Source organism: Patella vulgata, chromosome 2 (assembly GCF_932274485.2).
Source record: "Patella vulgata chromosome 2, xgPatVulg1.2, whole genome shotgun sequence".
NCBI lineage: Eukaryota > Metazoa > Mollusca > Gastropoda > Patellidae > Patella > Patella vulgata.
In genome coordinates, this window is record NC_065880.2 from 43,435,089 (window position 1) to 43,456,026 (window position 20,938).

The 20,938-nt window shown below is 38.0% G+C and overlaps 1 protein-coding gene and 1 long non-coding RNA gene across 2 annotated transcripts; both read right to left on the minus strand.

Moving 5' to 3' along the window:
* Positions 1-1,372: 1,372 nt before the first annotated feature.
* LOC126811360 (uncharacterized) lies at positions 1,373-2,460 on the minus strand. The gene is made up of 3 exons (XR_007675575.2): positions 2,445-2,460; positions 1,759-1,870; positions 1,373-1,521 (listed from the first exon to the last, which is right to left on the minus strand). It is a non-coding gene; the product is annotated as an uncharacterized LOC126811360 (long non-coding RNA).
* An 8,186-nt stretch (positions 2,461-10,646) lies between these two features.
* LOC126809994 (F-actin-monooxygenase MICAL3) lies at positions 10,647-19,140 on the minus strand. Its single transcript, XM_050534874.2, has 9 exons — positions 18,291-19,140; positions 17,018-17,299; positions 16,450-16,657; positions 15,538-15,651; positions 14,527-14,628; positions 13,668-13,924; positions 12,706-12,963; positions 11,897-12,102; positions 10,647-11,349 (listed from the first exon to the last, which is right to left on the minus strand). The coding sequence occupies exons 2-9, from the start codon at positions 17,285-17,287 to the stop codon at positions 11,229-11,231; spliced, it is 1,536 nt and encodes a 511-aa protein (XP_050390831.1). The 5' UTR covers positions 17,288-17,299; positions 18,291-19,140; the 3' UTR covers positions 10,647-11,228.
* Positions 19,141-20,938: the final 1,798 nt, after the last annotated feature.

Here is a 20,938-nt window from a genome sequence, read left to right on the forward strand (position 1 = left end):
CTTAATTATCTCGAGGGCTCGACTTAGTATCTCAAGCGCTCGACTTAGTATCTCGAGCGCTCGGAACTGATAGCGATCTCACTGAACACGCGACTGTTAATTTATTCATCACGTGATCAACAAAGTGGCGAAGACGCAACCCAAAGGCATGGTCGGTCTTGCTACAATTCTATTAGTATATTATTGTCGACATCATCAAAACTTGAAAAGTGGGCGTCTTCGTTCGCTTCCATTTGCTTATTTATAAAGTCACATGACACATGTCTCTTATCGCGTGATGTTATTTCCATGACTCCATGAGAACGCTCATGTCTACTGCAACTAGTTGCCGCTAGTTGCAGCAAGTTGCAGAAAGTTGAACAGGTGCAACTGACTGCAACTAGTTGCTTTGAGTTGTAAGAGGCGCTCAGGTCGACTCTTTTTTTTCAGTTGCATTCAGTTGCTTTCAGTTGCTCCCAGTAGCCGAAACGCCGGTTGCTTTCAGTTGCAAGGTCGACATAAGCCCCCCTTTATATTGGCTGTAGTAAAATGTAGACATGTCTTTTATATCTAATCAAATCAACACTACTTTCATTGAAATTTGATTTATTACCAGATGCACATACATGAATTTATGAGACATAATGTGTGATCGTTCATTATTTAAAGTTACAATTCATGTTTTTAAAACATAAATCATGCTGGTCAAACTGATTACACGGTTTGTTGACATTCTCCTTCATGTACAACTTCTAGGAATTTACGTTGTCTGAAATACAAAAAAAATCTTTTAGCAACAAACCAAAAAGTTTCTATTGTCGTCTTTTGATTGAAATTTCTTTTTTTTAACAAAGGTCAGTAACGGCGTGGTAACCCATGATTTTGCATGAGAAAGAAAATCCCGTCCCCCCCCCCCCCCAAAAAAAAAAAAACAAACAATATTTATATGTGTGTGCGGGGAGTCGGTGGGGCGGTAGTAGTCCCTCCTACTGCCGCCAGGTAGGCTGTGTGGAACATGCTAGAGTCGATTTGTGGCAAATCTGACTCACGGTATATGTTTGAGACTGGTTAAGCATTATGATTTTGATTATAATGTTGAAAACCGCATTGAAATCGCGTGATTTTTTGCCATTTGCAAGGGGGCGCAAACTCAAGGGGGAACAAAAGCTCAAAACTATGACGCAAAACTCGTCATTTCGTCTCTCTCCCTTAGCCCCTGAGGTCAGTGGTATACTATTGCATCGCTATAAAATGTCGTCAATAAATTAATGATCTTCTTTGGGGACCGATCCTATAAATATCCCCAGGGCCCGATTTTTTGCTATCCACAAACTGGCCAGATTTATTATTATATTTACATTTGAATTTACATTTACCAGTTGAAGATCTTACCTGCAGGATTCGGATCCCATGACACATTCTGAGTTGTATGTATTGCCATCATTAGCACAGACTGGTTTGTAGATAAATGTACAGGCACGTAGACAACTACATTCTCCAGCAGCAGGTTGTTTCACTAGACTGAAACCCTTCTTAGCCATTCTAAAATATACCAAATACAATCATGTTACATTTTCAATGGCGATGTTGCTCAATTTTGTTACGGGTGCTGTAAATTACGGCCTAGGCTTAGACTGGGTCAACTCTTTCCAAATTGCAATTTGAATTGCATATTATTATATTATTATTACATTAGGGTCTACATTACAAACCCCACCTCTACAAATTAGCACATATTACAGAGAGGTGTGTCTATACATACATTAGATAAACACTTACTCGCAAGCATCGGCTTTCATCGTACATTCATTGCCATATGTCTTCGTATAGGTAGCACAAACCGGGTCATTGATTAACTGACATGCTCTCAAACATGTCTCTTCACAATACACTGAAAAATAAGTAACCACAAAATAAACTTCAATAGACTGGTCACCGTATCATGAAACAGTAGAATAAAACAATACAGCCAAGTCTTTAACTCAGTTTTATCCAGTCTTCGACATTGCAAACATGACTTATTGGTCAGTTTAAAGCAACATTGACAGAATGCTTGCGAGCGTCATGTGTAATGAGCGACTCGATGAACGAGGCTGAACATATCCCACAAGGGAAAACTACCAGAATAGATTCGAATAACCAGACTGCCATTCAATTTGTACTCTTCGCGTATTTCGCAGAACATAACTGATTATAAATTACATTAAAAACAGAAACAATTGAATGTAAATCAGTTTATATACATTCATATTATATTATTATATGCGTTGCGTCTCATTTGTTTCCATTTCGAGGTGCCAAAGAATAGGAATGTAGCTCCTTTAAATAAGACAGCACCTTCAGATTTCTCCCGCGTCGTAAACAGAGATAATAAATCCCTAATTAGCATGTCATTAACATTAGTTAGACTAGTTCAGCAACTACTCAGACGCATGTATTCTTATTTCTAAATATCAAACACTTACCCCCTACAACAACTAAAACAAGAACGGCTAAGGCTTTCATCTTTATGAATTTGGTTAATTGTAAAATCTAGAACCGATTAAAACATCCGTTATATATAGTAATTTATGTAGTAGTTTATATAGAAATGTATGTTTTCCTTACACTCCAGATTACGATGACTATATGACAGTATTTTTTGCCAAGAAACACTCCCCTTTAAATTTATAATATGTACGTTTGATATTGATTTTAAATAAATTTCTTTGATATCCTGAACAAAAAGTGAAATATTACTTTAGAGGCAAGTGCGTGCTAACGATCTTTGTTGATAAATTATCAAAATATTATCTACCGTGTTATGAAACTCTTGTGTATATCATTTTACCTTTGTTGGTTGTAAACATGTAGAAACAGAAGTGATCGGTGCGGGCTATATCTTATATAGTGTAGACAGAAATTATTGAGTCGGGATATTAAGAGGCCATAAATTATCTGTTTTTATACTATTCAAAAAAAGTAGGGGATATTTGATTTTAAAGTGTTATTAAAGTCACCTAATGAAACTGACGAAGAAACAAATGACAAAATGAAATGAAGTTCACATTCATCGATTTATTCCAAATGATCGTTAGACTAAGTAAGGCACAGACTGACCATTATAAGGGTAAAATGATACCCGGGGTCAAACAGCAAAGTTACCACAGCATCACAACCAAGTCGGTAACGGGTAAATCCTCCTCTGTTTGCCAAACAAGCATTGATCCGACGTGGCATACTCCTAATGAGACGTCTAAGGTCATTTTGGTCCAGATTGTCCCATTCCTGTTGCAACGCAGCAGCAAGTTCTTGGACATTGGCAGGACGCTGTTGACGTTGACGTAACCTCTGTCCAAGCATGTCCCAGACATGCTCGATGGGGGAGAGGTCGGGACTCAGTGCTGGCCAAGGTAATGTGGTGATGTTCTGTTGTTGGAGGTAACCTGTAACGATCCTGGCCCTGTGACATCTTGCGTTGTCATCCTGGAAGATGAAACGGCGGCCATGACGTCGTGCGAACGGCACAACATGGACTGCCAAGATGTTGTCCCGGTAGTACTGGCCTGTAACACGCCCTGCAACAACATGTAAAGCCGTTCTTCCAGCAACAGTGATGCCTCCCCACACCATAACAGAACCACCCCCAAATCGATCATGTCTGATGACGTTAACGTCTTGGAAGCGCTCGTTTCGACGACGCCACACCCTCCTACGTCTGTCCAAAAAATCAACAGTGAACCTTGACTCATCTGAAAACATCACATTGCTCCAGCGTCGATTATCCCAGTGTTGACGATCCCTACACCGACGACGTCTTGCCTGAATGTGATGATCTCTCAAACAAGGGATCACGCGAGGACGTCGGGCGCGAAGGTGACCCCTATGCAGTCGATTCCGAATCGTCTGGCCACTCACTCTCACACCAGTGTCTGTTTGAAGGCGAGCGCTGATCTGATTTTCTGTGATGACACGATTTCTCAAGGCCAAGGTACGGATAAATCGATCCTGGGCTTGAGTTGTCGCCCTTGGTCGACCTGAGCGTGGTCTGTCCTGTACACATTCATCGTCCGCGCCACAACCGCCTGTGTTGTGCCGATCTGTTGCATGCCAAGGGCACGTAACCTTTCATTTTGGGTAAGCCGACGCATATCAAAATTTGTTTTCTGGTCACTAAAACAATTAAACTGATGTTTCCACCCTGGAATTCAATGCCACAATGACTGTAACATTCAAAGTCAGAGTCGTGCAAATCTTGGGTTGGACCCCCATGATGATCCCAAGCATCACCTGCATTCCATGCGGTAGCTATTGGTGCGTTTGGGCGTCACATGTAACTGGAAATGTTTCTTCTGTTAGGTTCTATAGTGACTTTTTTCGTAGTCATTTGCATATTTTAGTATTATGCCCCCAAAATCAAATATCCCCTACTTTTTTTGAATAGTATATTACAACAACATTAAAGGTCCGCTGTATCGAATGTTTAGTAACCTAGTCAGTAGTGATTTTAACTACCGGCTAGAGATGTTTACGATCGCTTAATATTTTATTTCACTTAGATTACATGTGGAACAGTAAAGCAGACTGATTAACTTCCCAGTTAAATGAGACGTTGTAGGCCTATCAGGTGTCCTGTAAACATTGGCATGATTAAAGCGATAGTTGAGTTGCAAGGAAGGTAATGTTGGATGGTCACCAGACAATCTGTGTAAATGCCAGCGTATATGCTATGTAAGACGGATGTGAGCCATGCAACGACAATACGAATTGCTTCAATTTTAAATTCAAACTACCAAGACATCTTTTATGTACACTACAATTGGCATTCCATACCATCCGAACGAATAGGCTCTTTTACTTGCCAGATTTCGCCTTGGATCATTGACAAGGGGTAACTAACTCGGCAAACCTCGGAAGATTCCGTTACTCTGCATCTAGCCTCCGCTGTATGACGGTAACTGATCTGTACCTACGCCTATACAATTGCGATGCGGCACCAGTTTACTTATTAAGAAAACTTGCCGCTTTCAAAAGAAAGTTATCAAAATTGCGTCGTTCCACGCGTGTGTAGAATTTGTTGTGCAAAGTTGTTCTTGTTTGAAGGAAATCAGATAAACTTGAAAGAAAAACAGCTTCCGACTTTGAAATATTATTTGTATGATAAAACTTTCTTCAAAGGCGTCGTCATGGGCAACACCGTTGGTAATCCGGGAACTTGAAAATAGTTCCAATCACGGACTTCGTCATACAGCCGAGGCTAGATGTAGGGTACTAGAATCTGCTGAGGTTTGCCGAGTGGGGAGTAAACATGCTTTACAATCCAAAGAAACATTCTCGGCCAACATTGGGCACGATCGCGTAACTACTTGGAAAGCATGTTCTATTTATGACGATCTAGCTACTTTCCAGAGAAAAGAAATAGATTAAACAAAAACTAAATCAACTAAAACTACGCACTTCACGGTGTATAATCTATATAAACACAAGTTCTGAATAAACATGAGAAAAATCCAAGTATGACATTTTCAACAAAGCATATAAAAATTAACGATAAAAATAGACACAAATTAAATGAAAGGATATCTGATAGTGGGGGGAAACTGGAGGACCCGGGGAAAATCCATGAGGTTGGACAGGCGACCCTACTTCATGTCACGTACAATCGGGGAATCGAAACCACACCAGACCTTATGATACAGCGCGCACGTGTGATACATTTGGATTAAAAACATATTCAAACTTATTAATCTATCAAAATTTTGCTTCAAATCCCTCTCAAAACATTGTATCTGCGAGAAAATACCCCAACATATAAAACATCTATTTTTAGAAGCCATGTTTATTATTTAACTCGATTTAGGGAGGGCCCATTTTCAGAATGTATCTGTCGTTACTTACTGTCCATTTGCCACACATATTGAACCCTAAGGAAATTCTTGGATTCTTTTCCCGCCTTTAAACCCCTCAATAAGCCGCCGGGTTGCCAGTTAGTGATACCCTGACATTTTTGCCCAGTGCTTGCCTCATGGGTGTATTTCAGGAAATCCGGTATTTTTCTAGTAAGATTGGGCGTCTCTACTTTCCATTTATACCAAATTTGCCATACTGTTATTGGAAATAATTACCCTATAAATACTTTAGTGATAATTTATCTTTAACTTAACAATTTCTTTAAAAATGGGGTTTATCGTCCACTCGACATAAACTGGGTCATTTCGGGACTAACATATGGTTCAATTTATTTCCATAATTCGCTTGCGCGTAGGGGTCTTTAGCAGTGGGGAGAAACTGGGGGACAGGGAGAAACCCCACAGGGTTGGACAGGCGACTCAGTCATATCTAACGGAAACAATTGACGATTATTTAAAAACCCGCCGTTTTGGATTTCTGCCATCTCGGATTATCTAAATTCTATCCAACAGACAAAAACGACGACTAGTTTAAAATCCACCATTTTTCTGCCTTGTTGGATTTTCAAAATTCATTATTGAATTCAACGACATCGAAAACAATATAAAATACATGATTTATGGCATATGTATCTGTCACTCGAAAATTAAATATAGCTCTAGCAGGTAGCGTGTCGCCGATGTTCCCGTCTTCATTATCCTAGTCGGGGCAGAACAGTAGGACGTTAAACCCCATTTCATTTCATTTCATTTCATTATGTCTCTGATGTTCAGATCGAATTTACGCGATACTGACCGGTTATATTGAGAAATAGACAGGGAGCCCAGGGGGTCAGCCTAGCTGAAAAGTGTACCAATTTTCTCCTTTATGGTATCAATTAGTGTTCGGCACGAATATTCGCTCATCGAAAATAATATTCCAATAGCAATTACCATATTCGAATATTTTCGAATATCTATTATTTATTCTATTTGCTCTCAAATATGATTAAAGGCGACTTCCATTGCCACATTTACATTCAAAGCTTACTTAGATTACCTAACCGCAGCTTTTAAGGGTGCTACCCCTACACAGATCTACCGTCTTCAGAGACAGTTATTCGGTAAGTAGCTTGTTACCTACTTTGGTTAGCCAGTTAGTTCCGCGATGGAGTTGGCTGTCTTGACATGAAGTTGAAACATGGCTACATAGCTCAAGATACTTCCTCTACACGGGACGTGGAGTCAGGCAAAGTTCAGCCAATTAAAAAGTTCTACACAAGTTCTTCAGGCAACAGCAAAAAGTATGACAAGATTCAGCGCAGCAAAAAACATCACTGAGAAATTGATCAAGTTTGTAGCCAAGCATTATCAGCCCCTCTGTCTTATTGATAATGACCATTTTCGGAAATTGGTAGAAGCCCTGAATCCATCACACAATTTGCGGTCAAGTAAAACACCCAAAAAAAGAATGGAAGAAATCTATGATGCCGTTGGTTCCGACGAACGCCAAATCAGGAATGACCCAAGTCAGAAGTTAGCCCTGTGACCACAGATGTATGGACATCAGATGCATTAATTTAACCGCTCATTTTGTATCACCAGATTGGGGGATGGTGGCTAAGACTCTGGAAGTGAAATCATGTCCAGGTTTACATACCTCGGATAAACTAAAAGAGCATCTGACGGAGATGGCAGATGACTGGAGTATGGTTGAGGTCCGTGTCTACTTGATGCGATGTCATGGAAGGCCAAGGTCTTGTGTACAAATTGGCAGTTTACGTAAAAGATCCACAGGCAATTGCTAAAATATAATCGTGTCACATGTCAACAGAAATTTCACGTATTTCATAAATTATAATAAATTGAATATAAACCACTTTAAATTTCAAGACCCGTCGAATATTCGAATAGTATTCTTGTTCGAATATCCGAACACTAGTATCAATGTATGTATATCTGGTATCATCAGAATGTAAGTCTGCCGGGTTTCTGTTGGTGGGGGTGGTATTCCACGCCCTAAATGCCATGACCCCCAACTAGGCTAGATTAGCTCAAAACGGTATGAAAGTGTACCGTACATCTTCAGGTATTACAAAAACACTCTGACAGACATTTCTAGTGGTGGGGTACCCGACAGAGCTATGTAATTGCCAGACATTTGTAGTGGCGGAGTATCCCTGACAAGAGTTATCTAATTTCCAGACCAAAGCTAGGCTACATGTAGATTTGCTCAATCTGTACCACCTAAAACAGCTTTGGAGTTGTTCAGTACCACGAGGGGAATCATGAATGACCACTGCCAGACAGTTTGTGCGGTGGGTTACCCCTAATAGACACGCCCAAAATGCCACGCCCTCCAACTAGGATAGATTAGCCGGCACTGTTCCCGTGGTCCAAAAAGTTAAAAATTGTGCCAGGATGCGTAGATTACTATTTTGTAATATGGTTCTAATCCGTTTACATCTTTCATATATAGAGACCAAATAAACATTTTCCATTTTATGAAGTATACTTAGTATCTTCGACTAAAATCGTCGATTAAAGTCGGTCAATTAGTTTCGTCTCTGTTCTCAAGCGGGACTAATTGTAGACAGACAGCGTAACTTTCGCATGCGTCCCACCGGCGTTGCGCATTAGGCCAGCAGCCAAAATTTCTAGCGTGAAGTTTCACTACACGGTCTTCTTAGCTAAACAAATTATACATTTTTGGAAAGCTCCAGGAACACAAATCAGAGAGTTCCAAGAAAAATGTTTGTACAAACTCGATTTAGGGCCAAATGAAAACTGGCATACTGGTCAAATAAATGCTATAGTTAGGCCTATTCTAACAATTCTGAAGTTGACATAAAATTAAATGAAATGAAATGAAATGGGGTTTAACGTCCTACTGTTTTGCTCCGAACTGGGCTAATGAAAACGGGCATACGCCATACAGTGTGCTATGAGGGAAATTTTGCCTGGACAGCGGCACTACAGCCTACTCTTATATCGAATTCCAACTATCAAGGGATTTTTTACGTGCACGCCAATGTGTACACGGGACCTCGGTTTTTCGTCTCATCCGAATGACTAGACAGCTGTCGTTGTCAGGCCCTCCGTCCTACATCACTGACAAGGGGGATCTACGCCGGAAAATCTGGGTGAATTTTCTCGGCCAATGCAGGGATCGAACACCCGACCTCCAGACTAGCGAGCCAGCGTCGTACCCACTTAGCCACCGTGGCCCCAACATAAAATTAAATATTGGCAAATACACCTAATGCATTCAACAGTTCAACTTTGGACAAGAATAGCGTATTGGTTAAATTTTGATTTAAACAAGAATACCCAAAATATAAAGGACAAGGGAACAGACAGAATTTTAGAAATTCTTTAACCGTTAGTGAGTTATTGTTTAGACAATTTATTCGATAAACTGAATATGATTTAACAACAAAGGGCCTATATGATTCTCCCCAAAAATGTCTCGCTCTCGACCATTAAACCATACTTAGTTTGCTCACTAAAATAGATATATTATCAAAACTAAATAATACTGTACAGGGAGTGACAATTGTCTTACTGTTCCGCACCAATCCGTATATATAATCAAGATGAGCATACGCCATGCATTATTAGCGTGGGGGGGGGGGTTGCAATGCACATGTACAGTTAATATTTCTGCTTTCCATGCACGCACGTGGCATTAGTGCAAGGGAGCCGTGGTGACTCAGTAAGGGGCTGGCTCATTTACCGGGAGGATGTAGAACGGTAGGACGTTAAATCCCATTTCATTTCTTATCGGGAGGTCCAGGGTTCGATCATGGTCGGGCGGGATTTCCCCATGTCAGTGGTGCAGGACGGAGGGCTCCGTGAGTAAAGCGCTGGCTAACTAATCAGGAGGTCCGGGTTTGATACCCATGTTGGCCTAGGAAGTTCCCAGAAATTTTCCAGTGTTGTTTCTCTTTGTCAGTGGTGCAGAACGGAGGGCCTGCCATATATAGCGTCTAGTTATTTGGGTGGGACATCAAACTGGGGCCTGTGTACACGTTGGTGGGTACGTAAAAGAACTCTTAGCAGTTCTTATTCGAAATAGGAGTAGACCGTAATGTCGCTGTTCGGGCAAAATCCCCCATATAGCATGATGCACAGTCTTAAACGTATAGATAACTCCTTGAAATACAATGACATTTCACTGCAAATACGTTAAATTGGGCCACAAAGTTTATACTGTATTTTTTTTGTAATGGCCCACACCATTTTTATATTTTGTTTAGATACACGATTTATATGATTTTAAATGTTTGTGTGAGGTTTAGCTATGTAGGGCACGGTACGACAGAAATTGCCGGGGTGGGAGGATGATTAAACATGTGCGCGTTAGATCATAAAATCTGTCATTGAGTCAAGTGCGATTAACCCGCTTGTACCTTAGTCCATGATTTGATATCTTTTGGAGAGTTTCGCAAGATGCGTGCTCTTTCCAGAACACCCGAGCCTGTGTGATTATTTAGATATATTTACATTTAGGAAGACTAATATTTGCTTAATTTTGTCCTTACTTACATGGTTATTTTTTTTATCCAATTACCCTGTAAAACTATTTGTATTTATGCTTCAGCTTCTTTTCCCAGCCAATAAAGGAAATATTGTAAGAGAAAAAAACGGCCTGATAGATTTGTGGTAAAGAGGCAACATCAAGCAGCCAATTCCTGGCAAGAATAGATGCTACTTGAATTTATATAGATGGAATTTGTAGGATAAGCTATAGTGTGCTATCGTATTGTAAACAATAATTTTATTTCGTCAAGATATTTATCAAAATGAAAATCGCAAGGGTGTTCACATTGGGGACAGGTAGACTGGTCCTCATTCTGTGACTAATACTAGCTCATGATAATTCACTATTTTGATTGGTTTTATTTCTTAAGAGTGGGGTAAATGGACGGAACTCGGATCTTCGGTGGGATTTTCCATAGTGATTGATAGTTGCTCACAAGACCATAGGGCTTTGTAACTATTGATAATATTGATTCAACACCTGCCCAGATGTTGATGATTTGTACAATACAAACACAGGCATTTGTAACATGGAAAATCTGTTTGCAATATAACATTAGGCCGGTTGCCGAAAAATTACTCGTTGCTTTATCAAGTGAAAAAAATCACTCATGTACGCCAGGCTTTAATGTTTATAGCGATTTCAACGCTATAAGTTCAATTCTTAAACTTCTCGAAAAAAATATATTACATGTATACAAAAACGCCGAAATGTAAAAAAAAGTAATCGGTGGCAGAGTTTAAAGCTAAATGTAGGTCAAGAAGCAGACCAACTTTACATATCACAGTTCTGGTTCTGTCTATCACAATAAAGAATACACATTTAATGTTTAATGTAGGTTACGTGTCTGCTTGTAAATTACTTGGTAATATCTTAGATGATAAATCGTTTGTTTCCCCATCGTACTGATGACTAACAACTGATGGTTTTAACCTGGCTTTAGTGTGTAAATTTACATACCTGAAGAGGAATAATAAATGTCAATATTAGAATAAAACAAGCCTACTAGGGTTAGGGCTTGTCATTGAATTGGGTTTCACTTTCAGTCTGTGAAGAGATAACGATGAAAGCATCATACACCCGCATTTGAGTAATTAAATATGCAAGGGTGGCATTGATGTTTGAACTGATCATTATGGTATGCAAAGACAAATGTCATATTGTGAATAACTCATATGGGAACCAAACGTTTTAAGAAAGTTTATGGAGTTAATCCACCAAACTGCGAAAGGCCAATGGAATATGCACGAATGGCACTGATATTAAAACTTAAATAAGAAACTATAATAAAGAAATATCTGGGGAAATTCAACAGAAAACGAAAATACCCCCTTTTATTAATCGTTAACCGAAACATATAAAATAATTTGGAAACCAAACTTCCGAATTCAATCGATAAAAATGGTGAAAGTTTCCCAACCTAATAAACTAACGGCAATTCCGTGAGTTTTGATCTGAAACTGAGATTGAGCCGTAATTGTACCTGTTAATTATTATAATAACTCACCTCGAGGTAGGATCTATATTATATTGAAGGTGATTATTATATAAACTTTTAACGAAACATTGAGGTAGAAGTTGGTATATTGTTTCCCTTTCTGCTAAAACTTCCAGTGGTGTAAATTGACCAGAATACCACTGCTTGATCATCCAGGCTGTATCCATGACACCGAGAAATCCATGCGCCGCTCCGGTACCTGATGGCCAAAATGGCTGAAATGGAACGCAGGCTGTTAGGATGTGCCAGAGTTATAGAATTTGTTGATTTTTTTAAACCAACCCAAAACATAGTGCTACAATTTGAGAAAACTAAAATTAAAACAAGAGACAATCCATAAATATTTAGATATGTCGCTAAAAGACCCCTGTCCACTATAAGAAAACCCGTCGATTTCTTATAATTTCAACCAATACTAACTAATATCTAATTCCTTATAATTTCAACCAATACGACAGTAATCATGATTTTAACTTCTGCTATTTAAGCTACCGGGGTCTTAGCGTTTAGATAATCATATACTAAAATATGGAAACTTCTTATAGCAGAAATAATGTCCAAATTTGTCGAGTAATGCCAATTCTATTGGGCTCTCACATAACATGCGGTTAGTCAAAGCGGAAGCAGACTGAATTATCGAGGGAACTGAATAATACTAGATCAGCTTTATTTCCAATTTCACTGACCATCTTCGTATTCAAAATAATTGGGTGTTCTGTTTTGAAAATATTAGTTATCAAACTGAGGTCTTGTCTTGGTGTTGCAGCTATCGGCAAAATGGATCGGAAAGATCAAGAAATTTCTTCATCAGTGTATACCTCTAATAAACTGTCGCCAACTATAGCTGCCAGTAACATGTGACCTTTTCTCTCGACGACCCTAGAAGAATATTCGGCAGTACAAAGACATGTAAAATCAAACATAGCCACATCGGGTTCACCATCCTTATTTGGTTGAAACTCTAAATCTGGTAACTTGCATTGTGTTGATTCGTTTGCGGTTTCTTTAGCATAAGCTAATAATTTGTCGTGGTCCACATTTTCTTTTTGTAGTAGAATATTCGGATCACTAAAAGTCTGGAAGAAAAAATACTATCATATATTAAACTATATAACAAGCTGACGATATACCACGGTATTTTATCGAAGATGGTAGAGAAATCCAAAGAAGGAGAACTCGTAGGCACAATAGTGGGCTTGCTAAGCAACTGCCCACTTATATCAGGCTGTATTAAACTTGAAGAAAATTATGCGATTTGCTACATAAAAAATTTTGCCCCAATGAACATTCCAAATTTCAAATACTCAAGTTTCAAATGTCACAATCTAAACGAGACGATAACTGATTTCCTTCCGAAATCTTTTGAATTTCGACTGGGTTTATGCTCCAATCTCATGAAAACTTTACAAATTTCATATGGAACTTAGTCCTGTATCGCGTTTTTATGTTTCTGAATGTAAACGGTGGGATATATCCACGATTTGCTAATTTCTATAGGGCACTTTCTTCCAAATCATTACTAAATCTATGCAAATTTGAAAATTAAATCTAAAGTGTTCACAGGAAATTGTAAGCGGATCGACGATCGAAGGACGGGTTAGGACACAGGTGCCGACAATACCATCCACACGCAAAGAGATTCTATAACTTTTAATTGCTGAACAGAAATGTATTAGATAAAAACTTAACATCCACAAGCAGCATTAATTTTTCATATTAAGCTTTAAAGAATCTGAATACAACATACTTTTAACACTCAGTAATTAAGAAAGGTATCTACCTCTTTCAATACTCCCTTTCTCAACAAGCTTTCCTTTTTAGCTGTAAACACAAAATAATGTGTTTCGCCTTTAAAGTAGACTATATTCTCCAAATCTATATCCGTTTTATTTTTCAGATCATTAAAGAACGCTTGGTCATAAAGATACGACAATCCACAAATCTCTGGTACCAAAGCATCACATTTAGTTCGTTTGTTGACAAAGTTGGCTGTTATGGCAATCGCTAATTTACCTCTAAATTCTTTTCTTTTAAATCCTTGAAAAATGAAAATACGTAATAAATTTCTAGAATTCAGTGACTTTAATATGGTAACATTCCATGTGAGAGTGGGCACGTTATTGTCGCCTATCTATTCGTCCGTCGGATCGTCCATAACGAAATAATTACAAGATTCGGGGGTATAGATAGATACCAATAGTAGAAGCGCTTATATTGTTCTGCTCGGTCATACAGACAAGTTCAGATACGTATTCTGGGCGCATTCATCCATACCAATTCGGAAGATGTGCTCAGATACTATAGCGGCAACATGTTGCATATATGATGCCAAGTTAAATACGTGCATTGGGTGGACCTGGGAACGTGTAGCGGATTTATGTTCGGATTCATGCACCTTTGAGCTTTGGTATAAGAAATCATCTTCAGGTGTATATTGGGTGAACTTAGATACGTGTTTATAACTTTACCAGAAGAATTCAGTTTGACACATGAAGGTGTAAACAAGCCGATTTGTAGAATCTTTTGTTTTGGGGAAACGATATAATTTATTCCGAAGAAAGTCCCGAACTTAAAAATCTCGAATAAATTCTTGCATTATTTTAATGATTAATTAATGAGATCCATACTGATAATTTTACCTTTCAATCCATATCTTTTACCATCAGCACCTATAACAGTATTAAACTCATACTGACAAACTGTGTGATCTTCTGGTTCTGTCTTACATCGCCATCCAGTACCTATTAAATATTGTAAAAAGGGTCTCCATTTAAAGATTTATAAAATGTGCCATTAAAAATCATGCTTTCTTTCAAAATCAAGTTTTAACAAACTCATACTTCCTTTGACCATAAACTTGAAACTATTTCATAAATATATGGAGGCGCAGTGAGAACGCACAACTGATTTGACTGGAAGTTTCGAATGAGACATAACGCAGCTTAAATGTGATTTTTAGGCTGGATATTATACGAACCTCAGAATATCAACAACAATCCACAGACGCTCATAACGACTGTACTTTACAGTGAACCTTAGGAACACGGGGTAAAATCAAACATCAGAATGATATATGTGTGCGCCGACACCATCCATACATGGTACATCGCCGTATGGATGAACTTTGGCTCTGAATGACTGATTGTGAGATCCTTCTCCACTCTCGCAGCAATGCTGCTTGCAGAGGCTCTGGTATTCATAGTGCGTTCAGGGGTCAACCTTTGCATATCGTAGTATTTTCCTCGGAACTGTTGGGGTTGTACTGACTGGCGTTTTAAATGCACACTGAAATAGTTATTTTCAACATTTTTTGCTGTGAAGACCTGATCTGTGATGTGTTTATGCCATCGTCAAATCATCATTCTTACCTGTTATCATTGTGATCTGATGCTGTTACATTCAGAATTGCAAAATTAAAGTGTATCTCTCAATCGAGATTTAATACAATCATCTATTTATAAAAGTGGTGTGTTTGCATTGCTTCTCAGTAGCTTAGCTATGTAGTGCCTGTTTTTGTGTGTATGTTTAAGAAATGACTTCATAAAAACAGCAAACAAGGTTATAAACATGAAACAAAATAGTGTGCTTTCATTATGTACGTAATTATATTATTTGATTGTTAGTCCAGTAAATAAACTTGTTATAAATACCCGTTGTTTGGTCTTCAGGTGGTTCTATCAAATCATTAAATGCGACATTAATGTGAACCTCTACACCCAATAATAGAGCAGTCTTTACCAGTATACATTGTAATTTTCGTATACCTGAAATACAATATTAAATCGGTACTGTTACTATATCATACAGTAATTTTTACTACAGAAGTGCCGGTAGAGAAATAATGATACGCCAATTTCGAGCTTTGGGTTATTTTGAGACTAACATGGTTATTCTATTTGCTATGCTCATGTGTACGATGCGAGGAGAGCTACAGTGGTGTACAGATAATGGGTGATAGGCAGAGGGGGCAACGCCCCCGGCATCCCAGTACAGGTTGAATTCAATCACAGAGTGAAATTAATTTATCTTTTTTAATTTGAAATTATCGCTGATTACTCTTACCTTTGTTGTACAGGCTGTCCCACTTAATTTATGTCTTATACTTGAATCGTGGGGGCACACAATCAAGGAATTGGCCAAGGGCATCATCAAACCTCTGTAGCCATTGGATAGCGGTGTTTCCGTTTAATCTTCTTCAAATTCTAACGGTCAAAGGTCCTTCTTTTCTTCTTTCACGTACACGAGAATGAAAAGTCGCTTTTGTGGGACAGTTGAGAGGGTAAAAGATAAAAGCTGAAGCCCATTGCAGATTTCGTCATATAACAAAATGTAAATAGGATTAGGGCACGTGATTGTTGATGGTTATGGTTAGCCCTATTCCTAACCATAATATTTACATCTTGTGACTTATGACGAAATCTGCAACGAGCCTTAGCTTGTAATCCTAACACATTTGAGAGGGCTTGCGAAGTCGTGATATCTTATTAATCCGTATATATTTATGATATACGTCCTACGATATTTCATGTCAATAGATATTGGTTTTTAAAAGTGAAACTTACTTATATGGTCTTTTCCTCCAACACAAAAACCCGGAAAAAAGTCTTTAGCTCCAAGACTCTTAAGATCTTGAACCACGAACGGCCATAAACTAAGGACGTTGTTTCTTGTAATATCTTCTCGTCTTTCTACTACTACTGCCTTACCACCCATGAGAGCTATTTCTATAGCTGACCGTAAACCACATGGACCAGCTCCAATAATTAATGCCTTCAAATACAAAAATAATGTAGACAATGACAAGCATTATTTTGAAAAAAAAAATCTACCGACGAAACTCTGAACCACTGTGCTGAACTCGTATTTTCGAATTCAAAGTTTTCAATCGGGTTTGATAAATAATCGGGTTTGAAAGTAGTGGGAAAAATAGTTGGGAAGGTCGGATGGTCCTAGAATGTTTCCATTTTCCTTTGATTAGCAATTTGTATTTTATTTAAATTAATTACAAAGTAAAACATAATAACATAATAATACTATATTACCAAACCTTCACAGTACCCTACCACATTAGCCTGTTTTTTTATTCAGCTATGTAAATGTACCATAATTAGGATTTCGAAATACACCCACCTTCAAATTTGTGCATGCCGCTTTATCTTCATAAATCTGTTGTGAAACTCTAAGGTCTAATTTTTCCCAAAGCGCTCTAGCACGCCAAGTGTTGACTTTATTTTTAATATTTGAATATACATTACGATTGTCTTTAAGGTCCACGTCAATTAATCCACTTAATATTTTAAATAAGCGTATTGTATCTTTAAGTGATTCACATCTTACAAATTTATCGAAGCACGTCGATAAATTTGCTTCCTCTGGATTCAAAGTTTCCTTTTGTTCCATGGGCGTTTATTCCTGAAATCACATTGTATTGGCATTGAAGCAGAGGTAGAGAAAGGGGTATTGCTCACAATTTTAAGGCTCTGTTGCGTTTTAATCAAAACAGGTAATTCATATCCAGTGCTATCGGAAAGAGGGGGTTGTGGTGGACGTCATAAAACCGACATAATGTAGAGGCCTACATCGTTATGACGGTACGTCTCGCTTCAAAACTGTATAAAAAAAACCTTATAAATGTAAATGTTTTCAGACACAAAAACATGTAGTCTATGACAAGCATTATTTAGAAAAACAGATTTCCCGACGAAAAACAAAAATCAACCCTTTTCCCTTACATATACGTATATATGTCAAAACAGAATTACTACAAACATTTGGTGACTTCCGATCGACTTATGCTAATGTTCAGTTAGTTCAGCTCTGAACGTAGGTCTCATTACACTCGACCTCTACGTTCAGGGACCCTTCTATTGTATCCTTGTCGACCAGATTTGGTTTCCCAGTCAATTTTACTGGGCAACTTTTTACTGCTAAACGGTCGTTACCCTTTCAATGATGTCCGCCAAGTCGGTTAGAAGACGGAGACGTATTTTTTTAACAGCGTGTTGTGTCGCTCATACTGACTCTAGCCAGGTAAGCAAGGTCTTATTTTCTCACTAAGATGTTCATTTATATTGTTCAGGCGTTCACAGGGACTGACACGCGACCGTTTAGCAGTAAAAAGTTGCCCAGTAAAATTGACTGGGAAACCAAATCTGGTCGACAAGGATACAATAGAAGGGTCCCTGAACGTAGAGGTCGAGTGTAATGAGACCTACGTTCAGAGCTGAACTAATGTTCAGTCAGACCTCTTATTTATTGGTACATGTGGTACCCGTTAGTTTTTATCATCCGAATCCGAAGGACTATATAGAGGGCTGTTTATATATTTGTATATATATACACACATACACGCTTTATATTAAGCACTGGGGTATTATATAATGCCATACAGACATAAACTTACCTTATTCTTATAGTGAAAGAGAACTCCTCATTCAGTAGATTTCAGAGATCCTGTGTGTGAACCTTGTGTATACCTTTCGCATCTGAATCGTAATAGTAATACGGTTAATCTCATCACAAGTTGGGGTAGCTTTTTATAGTCGTCCCACTGTTAGCAGCGTCCCTATATAAGGTTGTCAGATCTTAACAATAAAAAAAAAGTATATAATGAGCAATATTCTATAATAGATATCTGACAATTTTTATTTAGATAGTGTACACATTGCCTTATACGTCAGTATATTTATTCACGTAGACTTGCCAATGACCCAATTGCCCATATATGGAAAATAGTAATTCCTGAATGCTAAAGTTGCGTTGTAAACTGCCTGTATTTATTTGCTTAGGTAGTTTAGTATCCAATATGGTAATAATTGTTCAAGCGGCGATCTTCGCCTTGATTCGTTAATTTGGAAAATAGATATTCGCCTGTATCGAGAATAACAGCTTAAGGGACATAACTCCATTTAAGGGCCGATTATTCGAGCTAAGACTAGTCAGCCTTTCCTAATTGACTTCAACGTTAAAACCATGCATTTTCTTGGCCTATAACATTTTTTGAACATTCAGGATACGCCCACATTTTGCAAGAGATGGATAGAGAACAAGCTAAAACAAAAAGCGATTTTTCATGCAATCAAGGGCCATAATTCAGGAAGTTACGATCCGATATGCGCGAATATCGACAGGAACCAAGATCTTTGGGTTATAAAGATATATTTCAAGTTTCATCAAAATCGGCGGATCAAAATTGTGACTTCTAGAGGGTCCACAACCTTGATATACCATATATTTACATTATTTGTGTATGAGAGGCAGCCATTTTGTCCGGCAGTTTTGGTCTGATTTTCACGAAATTCGAACTCAGTCGTCATTAGGGTGTAACGGTGAAGTATACAAACATTTTTTAATCGGATAAAAATTGTGACCTCTAGAGGGATCACAAGCTAAAAACGCAATTTTTCGTACAATCAAGGGCCATAATTCAGGAAGTTATGATCCGATATGCACGAATATCAAAAGGAACCAAGATCTTTGGGTTATAAACACGTATTTTAAGATTCATCAAAATCGGATCCAAATTGTGACCACTAGAGGGTCCACAACCTTGATATACCATATAATTTACACTATTTGCGAACGAGGGCCGACCATTTTATCTGGCAGTTTTGGTCCGATTTTTACGAAATTTTGAGCTCAACCATCATTACGGTGTAACGTTGATATATTCAAACGTTTTTTTTTTAAATCGGATAAAAAATGTTACCTCTGGAGGGACCACAAGCTAAAAATGTGATTTTTCGTACAATCAGGGGCCATAATTCAGGAAGTTACCATCCGATAAGCGGAAATATCGACAGGAACCAAGATCTTTGGGTTATAAACATGCATTTCAAGTTCCATCAAAATCAGATGAAAATTGTGACCTCTAGAGTGTCTACAAGCTAAAAACCTGATTTTTCAAACAATCAAGGGCCATAATCCATGATGTTATGGTCTGATATATGCCAATATCGAAAGGAACCGAGATCTTTGGGAGATAGACCTATATTTTAAGTTTCGTCAAAATCAAAAAAAAAATTGTGACCAGTAGAGAGTCTACAAACAAATTGTGGACGGACAGGGGCGACGACAATATACGTCCACATAAAAATGTGGGCGTATAAAAATATTGAAAGGGGTTGACCATCTTGAATCTATAGGCTGTGATCTATAGGCTGTGATGACATTTTCGTAAGTGATTTCCCAAATTAATATCTGTTCACCTCCTGGTGCTTCTGCAACTCAGTCACAATTATCCACCAAAACATGGTAGAAAATTTAAATTTATTCACCCCTCTTCAATTCTAGACCAAAACGTCAACAGAAATTGCCACACAAAAGTGGAGAGAGGGAGGAATAATTGTTATAAAAAGACGAACTACATCAGGGGAAGCAATTACTAGCTCCATACAGCAGGCAGACAACCAAATATTCTCCTATTGACTTGCTAATTCTTGTCTCTTTGCCAGGCTCTAACCTTTTCCAAATTTTCGTTGGGCTGAACCCACTCTACCACAAAGGGAGCAACATCTTGATCTTTTAATAAATGAGGATGGATATATTAGAATTCAAGTAAGATTAAATTCTCATACTTCTACAAAGAAACTACAATTATGAGCTATAATCCGGCAGAAAATCTAAATTCAAACACTCTAGACTTCAAAAACTAAACAAAAAGTCACACAAAGAAAAAAAAGAAAAAAACAAAATAGTGAGTGAACTGTGACTCTCATTAGAGTCGAGAACTTCACTTGGATCACAATATGTGCATTTTTTCCAAATCTAGTTCATCTATTTATTTTTTATGCTATTCCTACTATGGTTCATTTAAAGACGTAAAACACTGTTTAGGATTTTCTAATTTTTACTCTTACTTTATTCACATTACCTTAAATAATTTCAAAATATAGCAATCATATTTTAGTCTATAAATCTATAAAAACATTAAGAAAACTTTGCATATAAACAAAGTGTATAACTTTTCTTGTCAGGAAGAAAACAAGTTTGATCTCAGTTTTTTCATCCAGGTTACTGTAATCATAGGTTAATATACTGTTTATTTTGTGA